At 39.5% G+C, this 15,727-nt stretch overlaps 1 protein-coding gene across 1 annotated transcript in view; it reads right to left on the bottom strand.

The window, feature by feature from the left end:
- col24a1 (collagen type XXIV alpha 1) overlaps window positions 1–15,727 on the bottom strand; it is a 100,108-nt gene that overhangs the window by 10,434 nt on the left and 73,947 nt on the right. Inside the window, exons 32-47 of the mRNA XM_042484141.2 lie at window positions 14,486–14,539; window positions 13,745–13,798; window positions 13,565–13,618; window positions 13,210–13,263; window positions 11,472–11,525; window positions 11,163–11,270; window positions 10,326–10,379; window positions 9,950–10,057; window positions 8,483–8,536; window positions 7,543–7,596; window positions 7,345–7,401; window positions 6,242–6,295; window positions 5,025–5,078; window positions 4,451–4,504; window positions 2,705–2,758; window positions 2,064–2,171 (exon numbers count right to left, since the gene is read on the bottom strand). Of these exons, the coding sequence (XP_042340075.2) occupies window positions 2,064–2,171; window positions 2,705–2,758; window positions 4,451–4,504; window positions 5,025–5,078; window positions 6,242–6,295; window positions 7,345–7,401; window positions 7,543–7,596; window positions 8,483–8,536; window positions 9,950–10,057; window positions 10,326–10,379; window positions 11,163–11,270; window positions 11,472–11,525; window positions 13,210–13,263; window positions 13,565–13,618; window positions 13,745–13,798; window positions 14,486–14,539 (1,029 nt within the window). The remainder of the gene's footprint in view (window positions 1–2,063; window positions 2,172–2,704; window positions 2,759–4,450; window positions 4,505–5,024; window positions 5,079–6,241; window positions 6,296–7,344; window positions 7,402–7,542; window positions 7,597–8,482; window positions 8,537–9,949; window positions 10,058–10,325; window positions 10,380–11,162; window positions 11,271–11,471; window positions 11,526–13,209; window positions 13,264–13,564; window positions 13,619–13,744; window positions 13,799–14,485; window positions 14,540–15,727) is intronic.

Genomic DNA, 15,727 nt, shown 5'->3' with positions numbered 1-15,727 from the left:
TCAATTTGTAGGATGACCTCCACTGCATTTCTTTCTTGTTGCTCACTATCACACTGTCCAAAGAAGCAAAAATGCTCCAAAACAAGTCTTCCTCTTTCACTGTGTGAATATATCCAACTGGCAATGTGACTAGAAATTAATAAGCATCAGATAATAAGGAAAATGATGAATAAGAAGATAACTGACAATCATTATGGGAATAATGACAGAGAAAAAAAAAGATTAAGGCCTATTCTGCAAGGACTCTGCAGCCTGCCAGCAGAGGCAGAAGGGAGCGATATTGGTATCTTTCTACTATGGAAGGACGTAGTGTAAAAGTCAAATAGAGTTTCCTGCAAACCTCTCTTGCTAGGACAGCCCTGCATATGCTTTAGTAAAAGAGCTTTGAAGCAGGCTGTTGACTCAATAAAAGTTCCAAAAACAGCACACATATAAGAAGAGGTCTCTAGATAAAAACAGGCTTACGTTTTAAATTTATGGCTTGTGTATTGTTTTCAAATTATACGGGGTATTTTATATGATTTAGGAGCCGTAGAGTTATGGGACTCACTCGGCACGGTGAAACCGCATCATTGCAGTCAAATGAAATTTTTTTTTTAAAAAAATCATCGGCCAAAATTAGACTAACCAGACTTTTACAAAACAACATTACGTAAATGAAAGCCAGACAGAAAGGACTTGGCTTTCCAACTTTTGGCTGAAAAGGACGAAGACATTTCATGCATGAAATCCCAATCCACACTGGCTGCACACTTATTTGGATAAACCCACTGTGTCGCAACCAGAAGAAGCCAATCAAATCAAACAAGGCATTTAATGATTAGTCAATCTCAGCTGTGCGTCTCAGTCTCAAATTTACTGATGGTAGCAGCTGGAGGAAAGCTTTGGGCATACAGATGCAGTCAAATGAAATCCTCAAGCGAAGGGGGCAATGTGGCGCCAGTTAGCATGATGGCTGGATGGTTAGTGAGGTCTACATGGTGCCTCCTGGAGCACTTTAAGGCTGTTATAAACAAAAACAGTAAGGGGATTAAGTTTGTTTGGACTGCTGATTGTTTTCAGCTGACAACTTATTCAACCAGTCCACTAGGTAATATTTACACTGCTTTATTAGTTGTGACTATATTTGATCAGTATAACAAAGATTTAGACCAGAGAAATCAGAGAAATCTGTGAAGGCAAGCTTTATACAAAACAAAGATGAGGGTGGCCAAGCAGAAAAGAAAAGAGAAGAGCGTATCATTGGCTTCTTAAATTCTCCTAATGCAGACCACAGGTCTGCTGTAGAGATTTAGCACTAAGTACAATATAGGTCTTCTCGAAAGTTCAGTTATGCAAGTAACTCTTCTGACTCCTTCTGTGACCCACATTTATGGTGCTGGGCAAGAATGTTTTCAGACATAGCATATATCTGGGTTCCTGTGTGCAGCCACAAAATCAGCTCAATAATTTTCAAATGTGAGCCCCACCGCCAAAGTTCCATGGTTTGATTCATCGCCACTCTTTTGACCCATTTGTGTCCATGGTGTTGGACAAAAGTCAAATCCATGTAGCTCGGTGGTCTCTGTCATCTCTGTCATGACTAACACTGGGAAAATATTTCAATGAACTCTGCCTTTATATATCTAACAAATATATGATTAGCTAAAAGGACATCCAAATCAACTGCTACTGACTTAAACCAAGAAAGATGGAATTATATAGTGCTTTACCCTTGAGCAGGCTAAGTTTTATCAACAAAGACATTGTGGGAACTCCAGAGAGTTTCTGAATATATTCTGCATAAAAGATAAATAGGCCGAGTTGTGTGCAGTTCCAATTTCATGAATTAGTTGCTGTTGTGCCTTCTGATATTCATGCATTGACAAGACCCTTTATTTCACAAGTACAGAGAAAAGAAAATATGTTGCAGGTATATAACAGTATTTCACTCTTTTGCTGGAGGAAGGGAGTGAGATAAGAACAAAATATAATACCCATCTCACTGAAAAAAGGGTGGAAAGAGAAAGAGAAGCCATTCATACTCCTGACTTCCTTTACACAGTGACACTGTCATTGATTACCTGTCTGCCTTTTTTTCCTGGAAATCCTGGTAAGCCAGTCAGTCCCGGGGGACCATCAGGTCCTGGGTAACCCATCATTCCCACAAGTCCAGGTAAACCCATTGGCCCCTGGAAACAGTGACAGTGTCATTCAAACTCAACCCCAGCCTGAGGGGCCTTTACAGACTTATAATGAGCACCATATCACTATTTTTATCATACCAAGTTTATATTCCCTTATTATTCCTCTGAAATAAAAGAGATGCATTCCTGCAGACCTCAGCCAAAAACTATTTGCCAAGACTTTCTGCTTTTGCCAGCATCCAATTACAGATCAATAAATGTTTCCAGTTACACACGGAAATATTTAGACATTTAAAGGAAATGCGATACTCTTGCCGCTGACATTTTATGGCACACACCCATGCATTATATCAATAAATGATGGAAAGCAGCAAAGCATTTTTAAGTTACATAATTTGCTTTTTTCCAATTTGCTTTTTTTTTTTGCGGTAACTAATTTTTTAAACATGCAATACTATGATGACGCTGAAGGTACTAAGCTGTGTAACCAATGCGAAGCTGCATCATCGCACAGAAAATCACAGAGGAACATACTTTTGATTGCATATATTGCTCAGGTGACGTGATACTGCACTCACTTCAATGCCAGGAGCTCCACTCAGTCCTCTCGCTCCCTTCTTTCCTGCTGAACCCTGGATGAACACACACATAAATAATTAAACATACATGAACATTCACAAAAACACAAGGTTACATATCTTACTTGCCTCTCAATAAAGAGCTGATATTTTAAGGACCATGTCTGAAATGATTCTCATGGAGAATGTCAGGACTGCCTCTATACTTTACTTCAAAGAAATTTACACAACTCTTAAAGGGACAGTCACCTTGAAATTTAAAAAATCAATAGTTTTCCTCTTGCCTGTAGTGCTATTTTTTCTATCTAAACTGTTTTGGTGTTAGCTGGCAAGTGTTGCAGATATCGACTTCAGTGATTATCTGCATTCTCTCAAATATAACAGAAACAGACTTTCAAGTAGAAAGGGTTTTTTTTTGTTTGTTTTTACCAAACACCGTAACTGTATCAGAGCACAGAAGAAAGTGTGTTTTTACTTATGGACAACATTTTCGTGCTAGTGACAGCGCAGGATGTAAACACTAATGGCGTCTCTGCTGAGCTGTAATGTTAAGCGGTTAGAGGAAAACTATGTATTTTTGATTTGTGGGTGAATGTTCTAGGCCCTGATATAGTCAGTTACTGTATATACAGTTCCAGAAAGATATCCCTCAAGGGATGTTTTACAAAAGCCGCAACTTTAAACAAGAAATACAACAGATCCCCAAAATTTCCAGTGTTTCCTGGCAGACTATCTGTTTCTTGACACATGGTCTATATGTTTCACGTGACAACATTGCTCAAACTCGGTTTAAACTCCAGCCAAGCTGAGTAAATCAACAGAAATACTCCCATACTATTTGAACTGGTTATATAATCACTTACATACAAGCTGTTTCACATGTGGAAGAAAGTCAGTGGTATCTAGTGAAAACCTATCAGTGAAACCTGTGAATACTTCAACACTACAAACACTGAGCGGAGCTTGATCAAGGAGTCTTTAGATGGTTTCTCAGGAGAATTGAAGTTCTGTAATCAGAAGGCCTGAGACAAGATTGAGGACTCAAAAGAACTTGACAGCAAAGAAAGCAAAAACCTAATGAAGGACGGCTAATTTTAAGATATCTGCTTTGATGCCAACTGCCCAGATGTTAGGGTGTTCTTGAAGCTTTTTAAGCATCTAACATGCTTAAATCTGTCAAAACCTTACTAAAAGGACAGGTAAGACAAGCAGGATCAAGCAGTCAGGGCCACCATCAAAACTTGCAGTATTTCTGTAGTTGCATTCTGCTCCTTATTCTGTAGTTCTGTGTATTTATTTTTTTATCCTTTGCTTAAAAAAGCTACGATGAAATCATCAACCACAGAGGATGGGCCCAAAAAACGGCTTAAAGTATTTATGCAAGCATGCTCATCTGGTAACAGGTGAAAAAAACTGTGCTTTTGCCAAATGTCTGTGGTTGGTCTTTCATTTTGGCAGCGAAAAGGAGGATTTTTATTCATCCACAGTGTCATTTATAAAGCCGGCCCAAGCAAACCAAACCCAACCAACTGCTGGCAGTGGCTGAACAAGAGCTGTGTTAATAGATTTATGGGATTTGTTGAGTAAAACCCCTATTCAGCAAAAAAAAAAAAAAAAAAAAAACAGCAGAAGAAAAAATCTGATTCTGAAACTGTCTTATTCACAGGACTTATCACACTCTTTACTGTATACATTAGTGAAACGATGTACAGGATTTTCCTGCTATGGGGATTTGCATGGACCCACCGGAGCTCCTATCTCTCCTTTTGGGCCCGATTCTCCAGGGAGTCCTGGTGATCCCTGAGCAAAGACAAACACACACAAACATTAGTACTAAGATCTTATATGAATTCATACTCTGTTTAAATGGTTAATTGTATAAATAATGTCAATGAAATGTTTTCAGGGAAACAACATTATTAAGGATGACAAGCTTACTAAATCATATGCAGTAATACAATTAACTGAATAAAACTTTATCCTCACTCTATGAGGTCAAATAGTCTACTTAACACACAGAATAGCTCATAATCCCCCTCATAATCCCTCCAATTTAAGTGACTATGCCCTATTCTTGTGTCACTCTCAGGCAAAACACATTTAACATATTTCACATGTTTAACCCCTCTACTAGTAAAGCTGCGAGAACAGCACAGTTGCCACAATATATTATTTTGTTCTTTCTGTAACTTTCAATCTTTTTACATCATAGTTAAATGCACTCAAGAGTTGGGACAAAACCACTGGCATGATGATTTGACTACATGTACCAAAAATGTGTCAAAGCCAGTTATTGTTCTACAGACATTTACTAACTTACCGGTGGGCCTTGTGGTCCAACAGCTCCTCGAGATCCAGTGACACCAATATGACCCTGAAACACATTTTAAAATATAATTATAGTTTTCTCTCTCAATCTCAATCTGTATCAGGGCTGCAATTTCTAAGAGACCTAACATGTACATGTCATCTCCTTATTATTTACTAAAGGATGAACATTATTTCTAGAGCTATGATACCTGTATTCTAATAAGTAACATTTCCATATACAGTGAAGAAAATATACTCAATTACCGGCTCCCCAGCATGAAAACAACATACAATTGTTTCTTAGCCAGGTTAAATGTATGTTAACTATTACAACAGGTGGCTCTTAGTAAACGGGATACAAAAAGTCTGCACTGAAATGAATAATAATGGCAGCCAAGAGGGACCTGTTGGGGTATTCAATAGAAATCTGGGGAATGATGACACAACGGCCAAACCAGCCATTATTTTTCATGACTCTGATACTAAGTTGGAGCTGGAAATGGGTCATGGATAATCTCCAGTGATTCTTCGCAAGAACTTTCAACAGTTACAAAACTGTTGGGTAACAGTTTGGGCCATGAGATATGATATTTAATGGCAAAAATGTGTCCTAGGAACAATGTATTAAAATTAAGTTGACTGTCATCCACCAAACAGGTAGGACATTCAAAGTTCTTGAGAGGATCTGCAACAATTTTACAATTTTTAAAAAGGGATGACTGGAGACCAATTGTATCCTTTTTAATTTTATGTTAGCGATCTACTTCACAGGTACAATGAATATTGGGAGGAATATAAGGGTTATAAATTTAGGATAAGAAGACTCCTAAAAAACAGTGTGTTGTTATTATCAGCTAAATCAAATTGTTCAGGGATTTTTTTGTTTAAAATGTTACAGACTACATTTGTAGATCCATTCACAGTCAAAACAAAAACACCCAACTGTTCAAAATAAAGTGACCCATATACCAGCTTCATTGCACTGTGCGTGCACCGTTTGAGAATCCTGAACCTGAGAGGCATGAAGTGACAAAAACACCAGATTTCCGCAGCCTTATTGGTGGGAATGTGGTAATCCTCTCCAACATGTGTGGTCTGCCCTTACAGTATCTAAGCGGAGCAGTGTGTAATGGAGCGCCAAAAGAGTATGAACAACAATCCAGCAGTCACGCACACTGAGTGTTGACTGTGTGATATGTCTGATGTTGATTTAATGGTTTAGTCTACCTGATATCCTTCATCCCCTGGCTCTCCACGCTCTCCTCGTTCTCCCGGGGCCCCCTGTGTAGACATAGATGCACACACATGAACACACATACTGTACGTGCGTGCCTTGATATATACCCACAAAGCTTCAACTAAGCTGTGCAGCTACTTTAAAACAGATTCACTTCTCAGGCCAAAACACATGAAACGTATAGTGTGGATGTGACCTATGAGTCTGGATCTTTACTGGAGTCAAATGGAGAGGTGTCATCGAACCTTGAACCTTTACTTTCAACTAATCTTGGTAGGGGCTGCAGCGAAACAAAGGCTACCACTGTATTGCTCATTCTATGTACTGCAATACTGTGCCAGCCTGATAATCCAACACCACTCATACTCTATGGCAGGTTGCTATCTATACTTGTGTCGACTTCCAGTAACCCTGACTGTTAATGCTCTGTAGGCCTCTCTCAGTGGTCACGTCCATGGCTGAGAAATGTGTCTCAAAGTGCATAGGAGTCATGGTACTGTAGAAATGTGAGCTTTCCCAAGCTGCTAAGACTCTCTGATTCGTCCTGATCCTCTTTTAATATTAAGAATGACTTTGTTTTCTTGGGTGCAGAATCCTTGAGGTAATTTAGGGTGATCAATGGCCCTCACTGAAACTCTTGTCCTTGACAAAGACACAAATGTTTTGTATAAATGCACAGAAAATAAGTCTGTTTCCATTTTAATAATAGAGCATTTGTGTTCACTGTTGTGACTAGACCTCTATTTTCAGTATGGGGGAGTCTTAAGAACGCAAACAAAGCAAGGCTTAAGATTAACCGGGAAGTGTAAAATACCTCTGTCAGACATTTTTAGCTCATTCATACTCAGCCTGCGACAAACAGAAAAGATCTGAGCCACACAGGTTGATAATCAGGGCCCATGCATGACAGAGCAGAAACATTAATACATTATTGTCAATCTGATGGGACAAAAAAATAGTTTACTGAAATCAGGGATTGATCAGGACTAACTCTTATTTCTGATTTTCAAGCCAGTATTTAAATGGCTTGGACTAAACACAGCGAGAAGTGTCAGGGATCAGAAAGGAGAGTGTAAAGGAAAGCAAGACCTACTGGTTCACCTAAGGGCCCTGGCAGTCCTGGGGTCTTATTGTCCTCGCCTGGATAACCCTGGAATGTAGCAAACACACACACAATCACACATGCAGGCATCTGAATTTGCAACCAGAGAGTAAATTGAGGTAAAATTCACCTAAAACCCAAGACACTGAAATAATTACACTTCAAACACTTGTTCAGGTATCATATTACCTTTTCACCTTTAGGCCCTGGTGGTCCAATGGGCCCAGGCTTGCCAGGGTGACCCTAAAAGAAAGAAAGCAGATAATTCAAGCTAACGAAGCTGCCATACTTCTACTGGCTACAGCATGTTTCTTGGAGGAGCAGAGCTCCGCTGTCAGCATATTAATCAGAACTGTTTAATATAAACACAAGTCTTTGTAGAGAAGCTCTTACATTCTGTCACTTAAGGATTTGGGGTTTTGGCTCAGACTCAGAAATCAGTCAGCAACCTGAGTCAAGTGTGGCTGAGTTTGAGAGCCTTCATACACACCCCTAGACATTCACTAAAAGGGACAAAGTGAACTTGAGGTGCCCTGTCAAGTTATGCAACCTAAACCCGCTGATGTTGGCACTGACCGGGCTGTGGAGTCGCCTGGAAAAATATGCTTGTACACTTCACCATGTTCAATTCCACCTCTTGTCTTTGCTCTTGTGGTTATTTGTGTAGCCTTTTTCCCCCTGGTATTTTACATTCATTGGATAATTAACAGGAAAGAGTCATGGGAAATATAAGAATGGCGGGGACAATGTGTCCTTCACCAGACTCAAACACAGGATGCCTCCAGCACATATAGTAGGCTTACAGCTATGTTGAGTTGAGATCTGTATCTGAAGCATGTATGAAGTTACTTGAGGCAGGCTTAAGTTGGATGTGTAAACCTCAAGCAGCTAGTTTTTACTTGCCATGTTCTAGATTTTAGGGGAATTCTGGAATTTCAGCAAATAGTTTTTTATATAATTTGGTAATCCTACTCTGTAAGAGAGGTTCCCAATGAATGTAAACACAGCGGGATGTGCTGAGCCGAAATTCAGCATAGTCATGGTTACTAAACTCTCCAGTAAGAACTCTACCATACTTATTGTGTACAATGGAAAATAGTTCTCGTAAACCAAGATAGGAGATACTCACTGTGTATCCTGCCAGTCCTGGTTGCCCCTCTATCCCCATAACTCCGGGCCGACCCTGGAAGCAATGCAGAAAATGCACACATAATAAGACAGTGAATCAGTCTTAGCAGTGTTTGTTTTGCTGGATCAGCTAAATATAACCTTGGCCTCAAACAGACACAAACGCGAGCTGAATCCTGTGCCCAGAGTTGTTTTACGACAGGGTTATAAATCTTTTTTCTCCACAGCAATCACAACACTGTCTTCGTGGTTCTGCTGAGAAGGGAGCTGCCTTTCCTTGTGTAGAAGAAAAGAATGGATGCCTTCCTCTTGGCGTCTTCCTGCATTTTCTTGCTCTTTCTCAGACACTCACAAAGACGTTAATTTAAAGCTTTGCTCTTTAAAAACACTCAAGAAAAAACATTTGACACATTTGTCATAGAATACAATTAGAATTCCCCTAACTGGAATTCACAAAAAGACTAAATAGATTATTATGCAGATAAATTATTTTAGTATTATGCATGATAAAATAAAATATGAAGAATATTACATTGATTTATCTCTTCACTTATCTTTCTTTCTTTCTTTTCTTTAATTTCTTCAAATACTGAAGTGCAATTTTGAGAAATACTTTACTTTTACTCTACAACATCAGTCTGATCGGCTCCATTTTTAAATTACTAGTTACTGCAGAGTTGCTTACACATAATAACAGAATATGATGTACTGATATATTTGAACTACTAACTCTGAAGCCATTCCATTATTCATATGTTCACTATTCCCTACACATTAAACACACTAACATTCATCATATGTACTCCACAAATCAATTATCCTGTGTTCTCCTTTGAAAAAAAAAAATTGAGATCAAAAGAGATACATTTATATATTACATTTTTTGGTTTCATGATGGTGCCCTATTGTCTTGTATCAATGTATGGGCAACCAGCTCGACATTATAGAGCCACAGATTTTGAAACAACTCAACTTTCTGATAAAGCCTCTTTCTTCTCTAACTAACAACGATCAACACACATCCTGCACCTTTTTGAATGAGCCACCAAACTAACATTCACCATGTCCATTTGCAGGCTAGAAAGCTAGTTAGCTGCTCAGCTGAAGCACATTAATCAGCATGTAAATGTACCTACATGTCACATACATCCAGTTAGGTGCTGGTGTGGTCCTTACTCTCCTTTACAGTAATAATATGCTGTAAGCCCATGACATGTACGCTACAGCCAAGGTTATTTGCTTTGCCTTTGTTCCCTACAGTGTAACACCAGCACTCTGCCAGCTACTGTCAATTAAGAATAGACACCGACAACTCTCTCCAGCCAGCTGAAACAAACAGGACCATTTCTGATTTTCCTCAAAGACGTTTTTTTCTTCCTTTTAACAATAAATGATAACAATAAGTGATTTCAGTGTGATTCTGAGACAGGACTAAGTAAGAGGAAAGACAGGAAGAATGGTGACTAACTGGTGTGCCTCGGGTTCCCCTGGCACCTTTGAGCCCTGGCTCGCCTGGCTGGCCAATGTCTCCTCTTGGGCCAATCTCACCAGCAAGACCTGGAGGACCCCTCTCCCCCTGGATAGAAGCAGAACGTCATTAGGGAATACGAAACAGCAACACAGACAAAAGTATGGAGATTATCCTTTCAGATAAAGGTCAGTATTCAGGCTCTTTTGACAGTGGAAGCATCCTTAAGCAAGAAGACAAATCCATACTAGCCCTAGAGGCCATTTGTCTTTAACGCTATATGCAGTTACTTGGACTGTGTCTTCTTGCTTCCTGCTGTGTAAAGTGTGGGGAAACATACTGCAGAGGAAAAAGTTGTGGTGAACATGGTCCTTACCTTCTTTCCGTGCCGCCCTCTGTTCCCTGGGGGGCCTAGTTTTCCTTCTGGCCCCTGTGGCAGGAGACCCATTAAATAATTACTACAGACATTAAAGAATCTATTCTGTGATCAGATGCATTTATAACTGCACCCGATGACTTATAAATACCAACCTGCTGGTCCTGATACTACAGCAGTTTTTCAGATATTATCAGCGGGCATTTTTCTGTGCAGAGGTTAATAGCTTGAAGACCACAATACTGTTCAAAACTTTTTCAGATTTGTCTGTTTACATGTTTTTAAACTGGGCTCTCTCGGAGCTATGTATGTTTGCCTTGAAGCCGCCTTCCTTACTGACACTTGTGACCTTCCCAAACACCTACAGATGAATCTGGATCGCAAAACAAACAAACACTTAGGAGTCTTTAGCTGAGATCTATCCTGTGGTGCTAAATGTCCCTAATCTATGACATAGTGCCTTTTGCTGCCTCAGTAACAAGGAGGTTTTGCTGAAGAGAAGGCTGCCCCCTTCTGAGACACAAGGGCATTATTTGGTTAAGAGCACTTTTTCAGTCTATTCTTTGGTAACTAAATTTCTAAAGGTGTGATTTATTTTGCCATGTCCAATCAGCTGTATGCTTACAGTGAAAACCAGGGGATTGCTTTTTTTATGCAACAAACTGAATCTACTGGAGCTTTTATTCAGATCTGCATTTTACTTTCAACTGTGCTAAAGTGTGTCTTTTCTGAGTCCATCAGGATGTTAGTGCAGGTAGCAATTTCTGTTAATTGCTTCGATTACTGTTTAGTTAAATTTGTTGTTTCTGAAAGTTTGTAAACATAATATAAACTCACACGGAAGCCTTGTTTCCCAGGCTCTCCAGGTGGTCCTATGGGCCCAGGGTCTCCTTCTATTCCTTTGTCCCCAGGCTCTCCGATTGGTCCACATTCACCAGGCTCACCCTGACAGTGTGATGGACAGAGAGAAAGACAGGCAGACAACAAGGGAAAACAAAGTGAAAGACAGCTCAGTTATGATTTAGTAAGTTTCATATTACCAACAGAGAGAAGTCAACCGATTGGAGTTGTGGTGTGGCTACATGCTTGATTTTGATAGAAAGCAGTGAAGTTGAGTTCACAAATACATGGTTTTGCAATGTTTACCTTGGCTCCATCTTTTCCTTGTTGGCCTTCTTCACCAGGGGGGCCAGGAAGACCCTACAAACACACCAGCATTTACGCAAAATCTCTCCACTCTTGTTAAAAGTAACAAACCGAAAACTCTGACATTGTTATTTTCTCTGTGATGTTGAATTTTTTTTGTGTAGAGGATCTGTTGCAACACGGACACTGTTTCTGGAGAACAATATTGATGTTGATGGTAGAATTTCAAATCCTGGGCCAACTACAGTTAAACTATCTGCACAACTGGATATCACTAAAGGTACAAGAGAAACATTATTTTTCATATTTTAGATAAACTGACTAATCATAGATGTATAAAGAGGAGACTGGCAAAAATGCTCAGTGTCCTAGATCATCAACATTGGCAGCTGTCACGGTAATAATGAGGGAACATGCAGGCCTTACAGAGTAACTTCACACCAGGCTGAAAAGTAGTCTTTCACTGCCCTCTATGGTGAAAAGTTTCAAGGCTGCTCTGACCACAGTCAGCATCACTAGTGGATGTAGTTGGGTGTGGTCACAGGCGTGCTGTGTTCGGCAGTAAACACACCAAACGGTGATGTCACTGTGTCCTGAAGAACACCTGTACATCACTGAATCATGGCGAAAAGGTAAACTACTGGAGATCCGAAAAGAAAAGTTTTTAACAGAGTTTTAACTTTTTTTTTCTTTTAGTTAGGAGATTATTTGATTCAGTAGAGCAATTAGTTAAATCTCAGGGACTAAAATGAGAAGTAAGGTACAAAATTAATTTTAAGGAAATGGGGAGTGACTGGGCTGTCTTGACTAGTGGCCAAGTGACCACTCATGAAAGCCAATTTATTAATCCAGCCAAGACTAGGTTTTAAATATCAAGTCTGTGGAGACATTTTGTTTGTTATGTAAAAAGAAAAAGCATGTAACAATCTAAAACATGTGTGCCATCAAACAAAGTAAACTGTAATAGTAATGATGCAATTTCCTTTGCATAAGGATAGACAAGAATTTAAAAAATCTCAAATGTAACCACAATTAAAAAACAAAATAATACCCCGTACTTGGAACATTTGTATTGGGGAGACATCTCACATATTATTTCAGATTCTTTTTTTAGCCCACTTGGGACTGTCATAGAGGATGAGAGAATTTCTATGTGTGTAATGGAGAGTTTCTCATACATCTTCTAATTTTTTGATACTCTATTATACTATAATGAAGTAAAGATGAAAACAGCACTCAGATTTGAATTAAAATTATAAAGATACACTTTGTGTATACTCGCAATATATACACTGCAGAAAGGCATCTTGCCCCAAAACATCTGTGTGGCAAAATTAAAATTAAACTCAAAGTGCCATCTTTATCCTTTCTTCATTGTTACTTATATCAAGTAATCAGCACCCAAAAGTTCCATCATGAGTGAACACGTCTCATTTTATCTTTCTTTATCCACTAAAATGAAGTCAGAAAAGATAATGCTGGGGGTTTGATGTTTGAGCAACCTTGTTAAAGAATGTTGGATCTAATTCTGGGGACAGAACATTAGGATGAGATTCAAGCAGCCCAAGTGCTATTTATAAAGCCCATCAGACCAAAACAATTCCATCACTCCGCTTTCTTCGGGTCAGGTGGGGGTTAGACATTCTCGTCAAAATGAGGGGGAGTAAATATATGACTGGGTTAGATTTACCCAAACACAAGGAAGGAAGGGATTAGTGGGATGTTTGCAGTTACTCACTCTCATTCCCTCCTGTCCTTGCTCCCCTTCAGCTCCCAGAGGCCCGACGTCACCCTGCAGGGACACAAAACACAACACTGGGCTGTCTTGAGGTCAAGACACACTAATATGTGCATGCACCCTCCCACGCTTACACCAACCACTGATACCTGAAGCTGACACAATGTTAGACTTGACAACCAGCTGCTGTTTTACCTAAGGCTACAGTTATGTCAAGTCTAAATCGAATGAGCAAGGTCACGGTTTTTCACATTGCTGGAAGGTGGTTGAGACTGAAGCTCCACATGACAAATGTTTTCTTAGAGGCAGGGGTGAGAGGAGAGGTTGCAAAAAAACGTGGTGGGGTCACACTGACCTTTGACCCCGGTTCTCCGATGGCCCCCGGTTCCCCCTCTGCGCCAGGCCCTCCCTACAAAGATGGTAAACAAAATACATGAGTCATGTTTTATTTGTGCTATTTACATAGAAATGCCACCTACAAAACACCAGAACCCTAATAATGAATTGATAAAAATAAATTTTTAAATCAAAGTACTTCAGGTCCTTGCTCTCCATCAGGTCCAGCCTCGCCAGGAGGTCCTTTGGGTCCCTGCAGGAAAAATAACCATCATCATCGGATGTTTTAATGATACATTAGTCTCATTACTGGACTTTGTAGATACAGTAAATCTGGGAATAAAACATGAGACAGGAAAACGTTATCCTCAACTCTGGCATATAATGGGAAAACAAACACATACAGCTAAATGTTTAAGTGTGTATCGCTAAAGCTCAGGGCTGAGAGGTAAAACTGAAGACCAGCCAAAGGCAAGATGGGACCCATAACATAAACCATGCCTCTAGTGTTGTTGGAACCTTCTACCCTAATAAATATTTGTATCAATCTGATTGTTTGACATTCTTGATGTCCCTGAGGGGTCGGCTGATTTCCAGGAAAATCGAGAACTTGAAAACTAATCCAAGATGGGAGGCGCAAGGTATTAGGCTCCAAGGTGTGAAGAATGCAACGAGAGAGAGCAATAAACAATGTTCTGTCCAAATAAAATCTTTCTTTCCCTCTCAAACACTTTAATCACTCATAAAGAGCAACATCAGAGCTTCTGAAGAGCTTAGTCAGTAATTCCAACAGCTTGTATCTCATGACACTGTGTTAGAATAATGACTCATTATAGATTCCAGACAAGTCAGCTTTGACAATGTGTTATCTGTTTGCAGTTTCCTAAAAAAAAAAAAAAAAAACCACATCAATGCAACAGTCGGGCGACAGCATACTTACTGGTTCACCTTGGGGTCCCCTCTCTCCTGCACTGCCTGGAATCCCTGGTTTACCCTGGAAACACACACAAAGTCAATCATGAGCTCAGTGAAGCTTCAGTCATTCATTTGTGTGGTCACAGAAAACAAGCATGAGAAAGCTCAGCTTTGGCCACAGTCCCCCTCTCATCATTACTATTATCATCATTAGCAACGTAACCACAAACATGATGGCTGAGTCTAACATTTCAGCGCTGCCTAATGCCTACAGACACAGAAACTCTTTGATGCAACACAAGTGGATTGGCTTTCCTGCAATATCAGATCTCTTTGTTGCACTCCAAACACTGCGTTGCCAAGTTTAGACAAGAAACCCTAATTTGAAACAGTGTTCAGTCCAACATTGACAGAGGAGGACATTACTTTTGCATGTGAGAGATAGCTGGTTCTTCCAAGCACCGCATTTAATGTGCCAAAGTTTGATGTAATGAATTCAGTAGCATTAGTCTTTAGCTGAAGAATAAATTGGTTTGAAAACTCTGTTGCAAAACACTACAGCCTGACTCGAAAGCCTGTTGTGGTAATTATCGACCTATTGAGGTCAGCAAAAATAATCAAGGTCATGTCCACATATCGTACCATGCTGCCCTTGACTTTACATGAGAATGTCACCAACACTTTAGCCAGCATGACGCCAGAATAAACAGCAGGGTTTTTCGGACCACTTTTTAGACTTGAATACAGACTAGGTGTTTATTCACAGCACCTACGCAGAATGAACATATTAAAACAATGCCGAGAAAACTGTTTGCTGCGTGTTACAAACCACATCAGACTGTTATGTACGCACATATGTATATTCAAATTCTGATATCTGAATAATTTTAGGAATTAAAGATTTACAGTTAGTGCAATCTGGGGTATTTTTGCATTATCATGCTATTATATTATAATTACACCAGTAGCATAAGATGATCTAAAAATGACCAGTGTATCTTTTATGCCAATTATTTCTGGGACAAGATATCGTATAAAAAAATAGTTATCATGACAGGCCTACTGAGTCTAACTGACTAGTTAACACTCAAATAAGTTTTACTTCTACTCACTAAGTAAATATGACCTGAAAGAAAAAAAAAAAAAAAAGCTGCAAAATGAAGATTTTAAATGTTTCAAGCTGTGTAAATAGGTCTTAAAAGGGTAAATCCACAGAAGAAAAGGGAAAATAAAACAGGAAGAAAAAGAAAGTGTTCTAACAGCCAAG

The sequence above is a fragment of the Plectropomus leopardus genome, chromosome 5 (assembly GCF_026936395.1).
Source record: "Plectropomus leopardus strain MGB_pleo_1.0 chromosome 5, ASM2693639v1, whole genome shotgun sequence".
Lineage (NCBI taxonomy): Eukaryota > Metazoa > Chordata > Actinopteri > Perciformes > Serranidae > Plectropomus > Plectropomus leopardus.
Note: the sequence above shows the minus strand (reverse complement) of the source record. Positions and strands in the feature narration are given on the sequence as shown.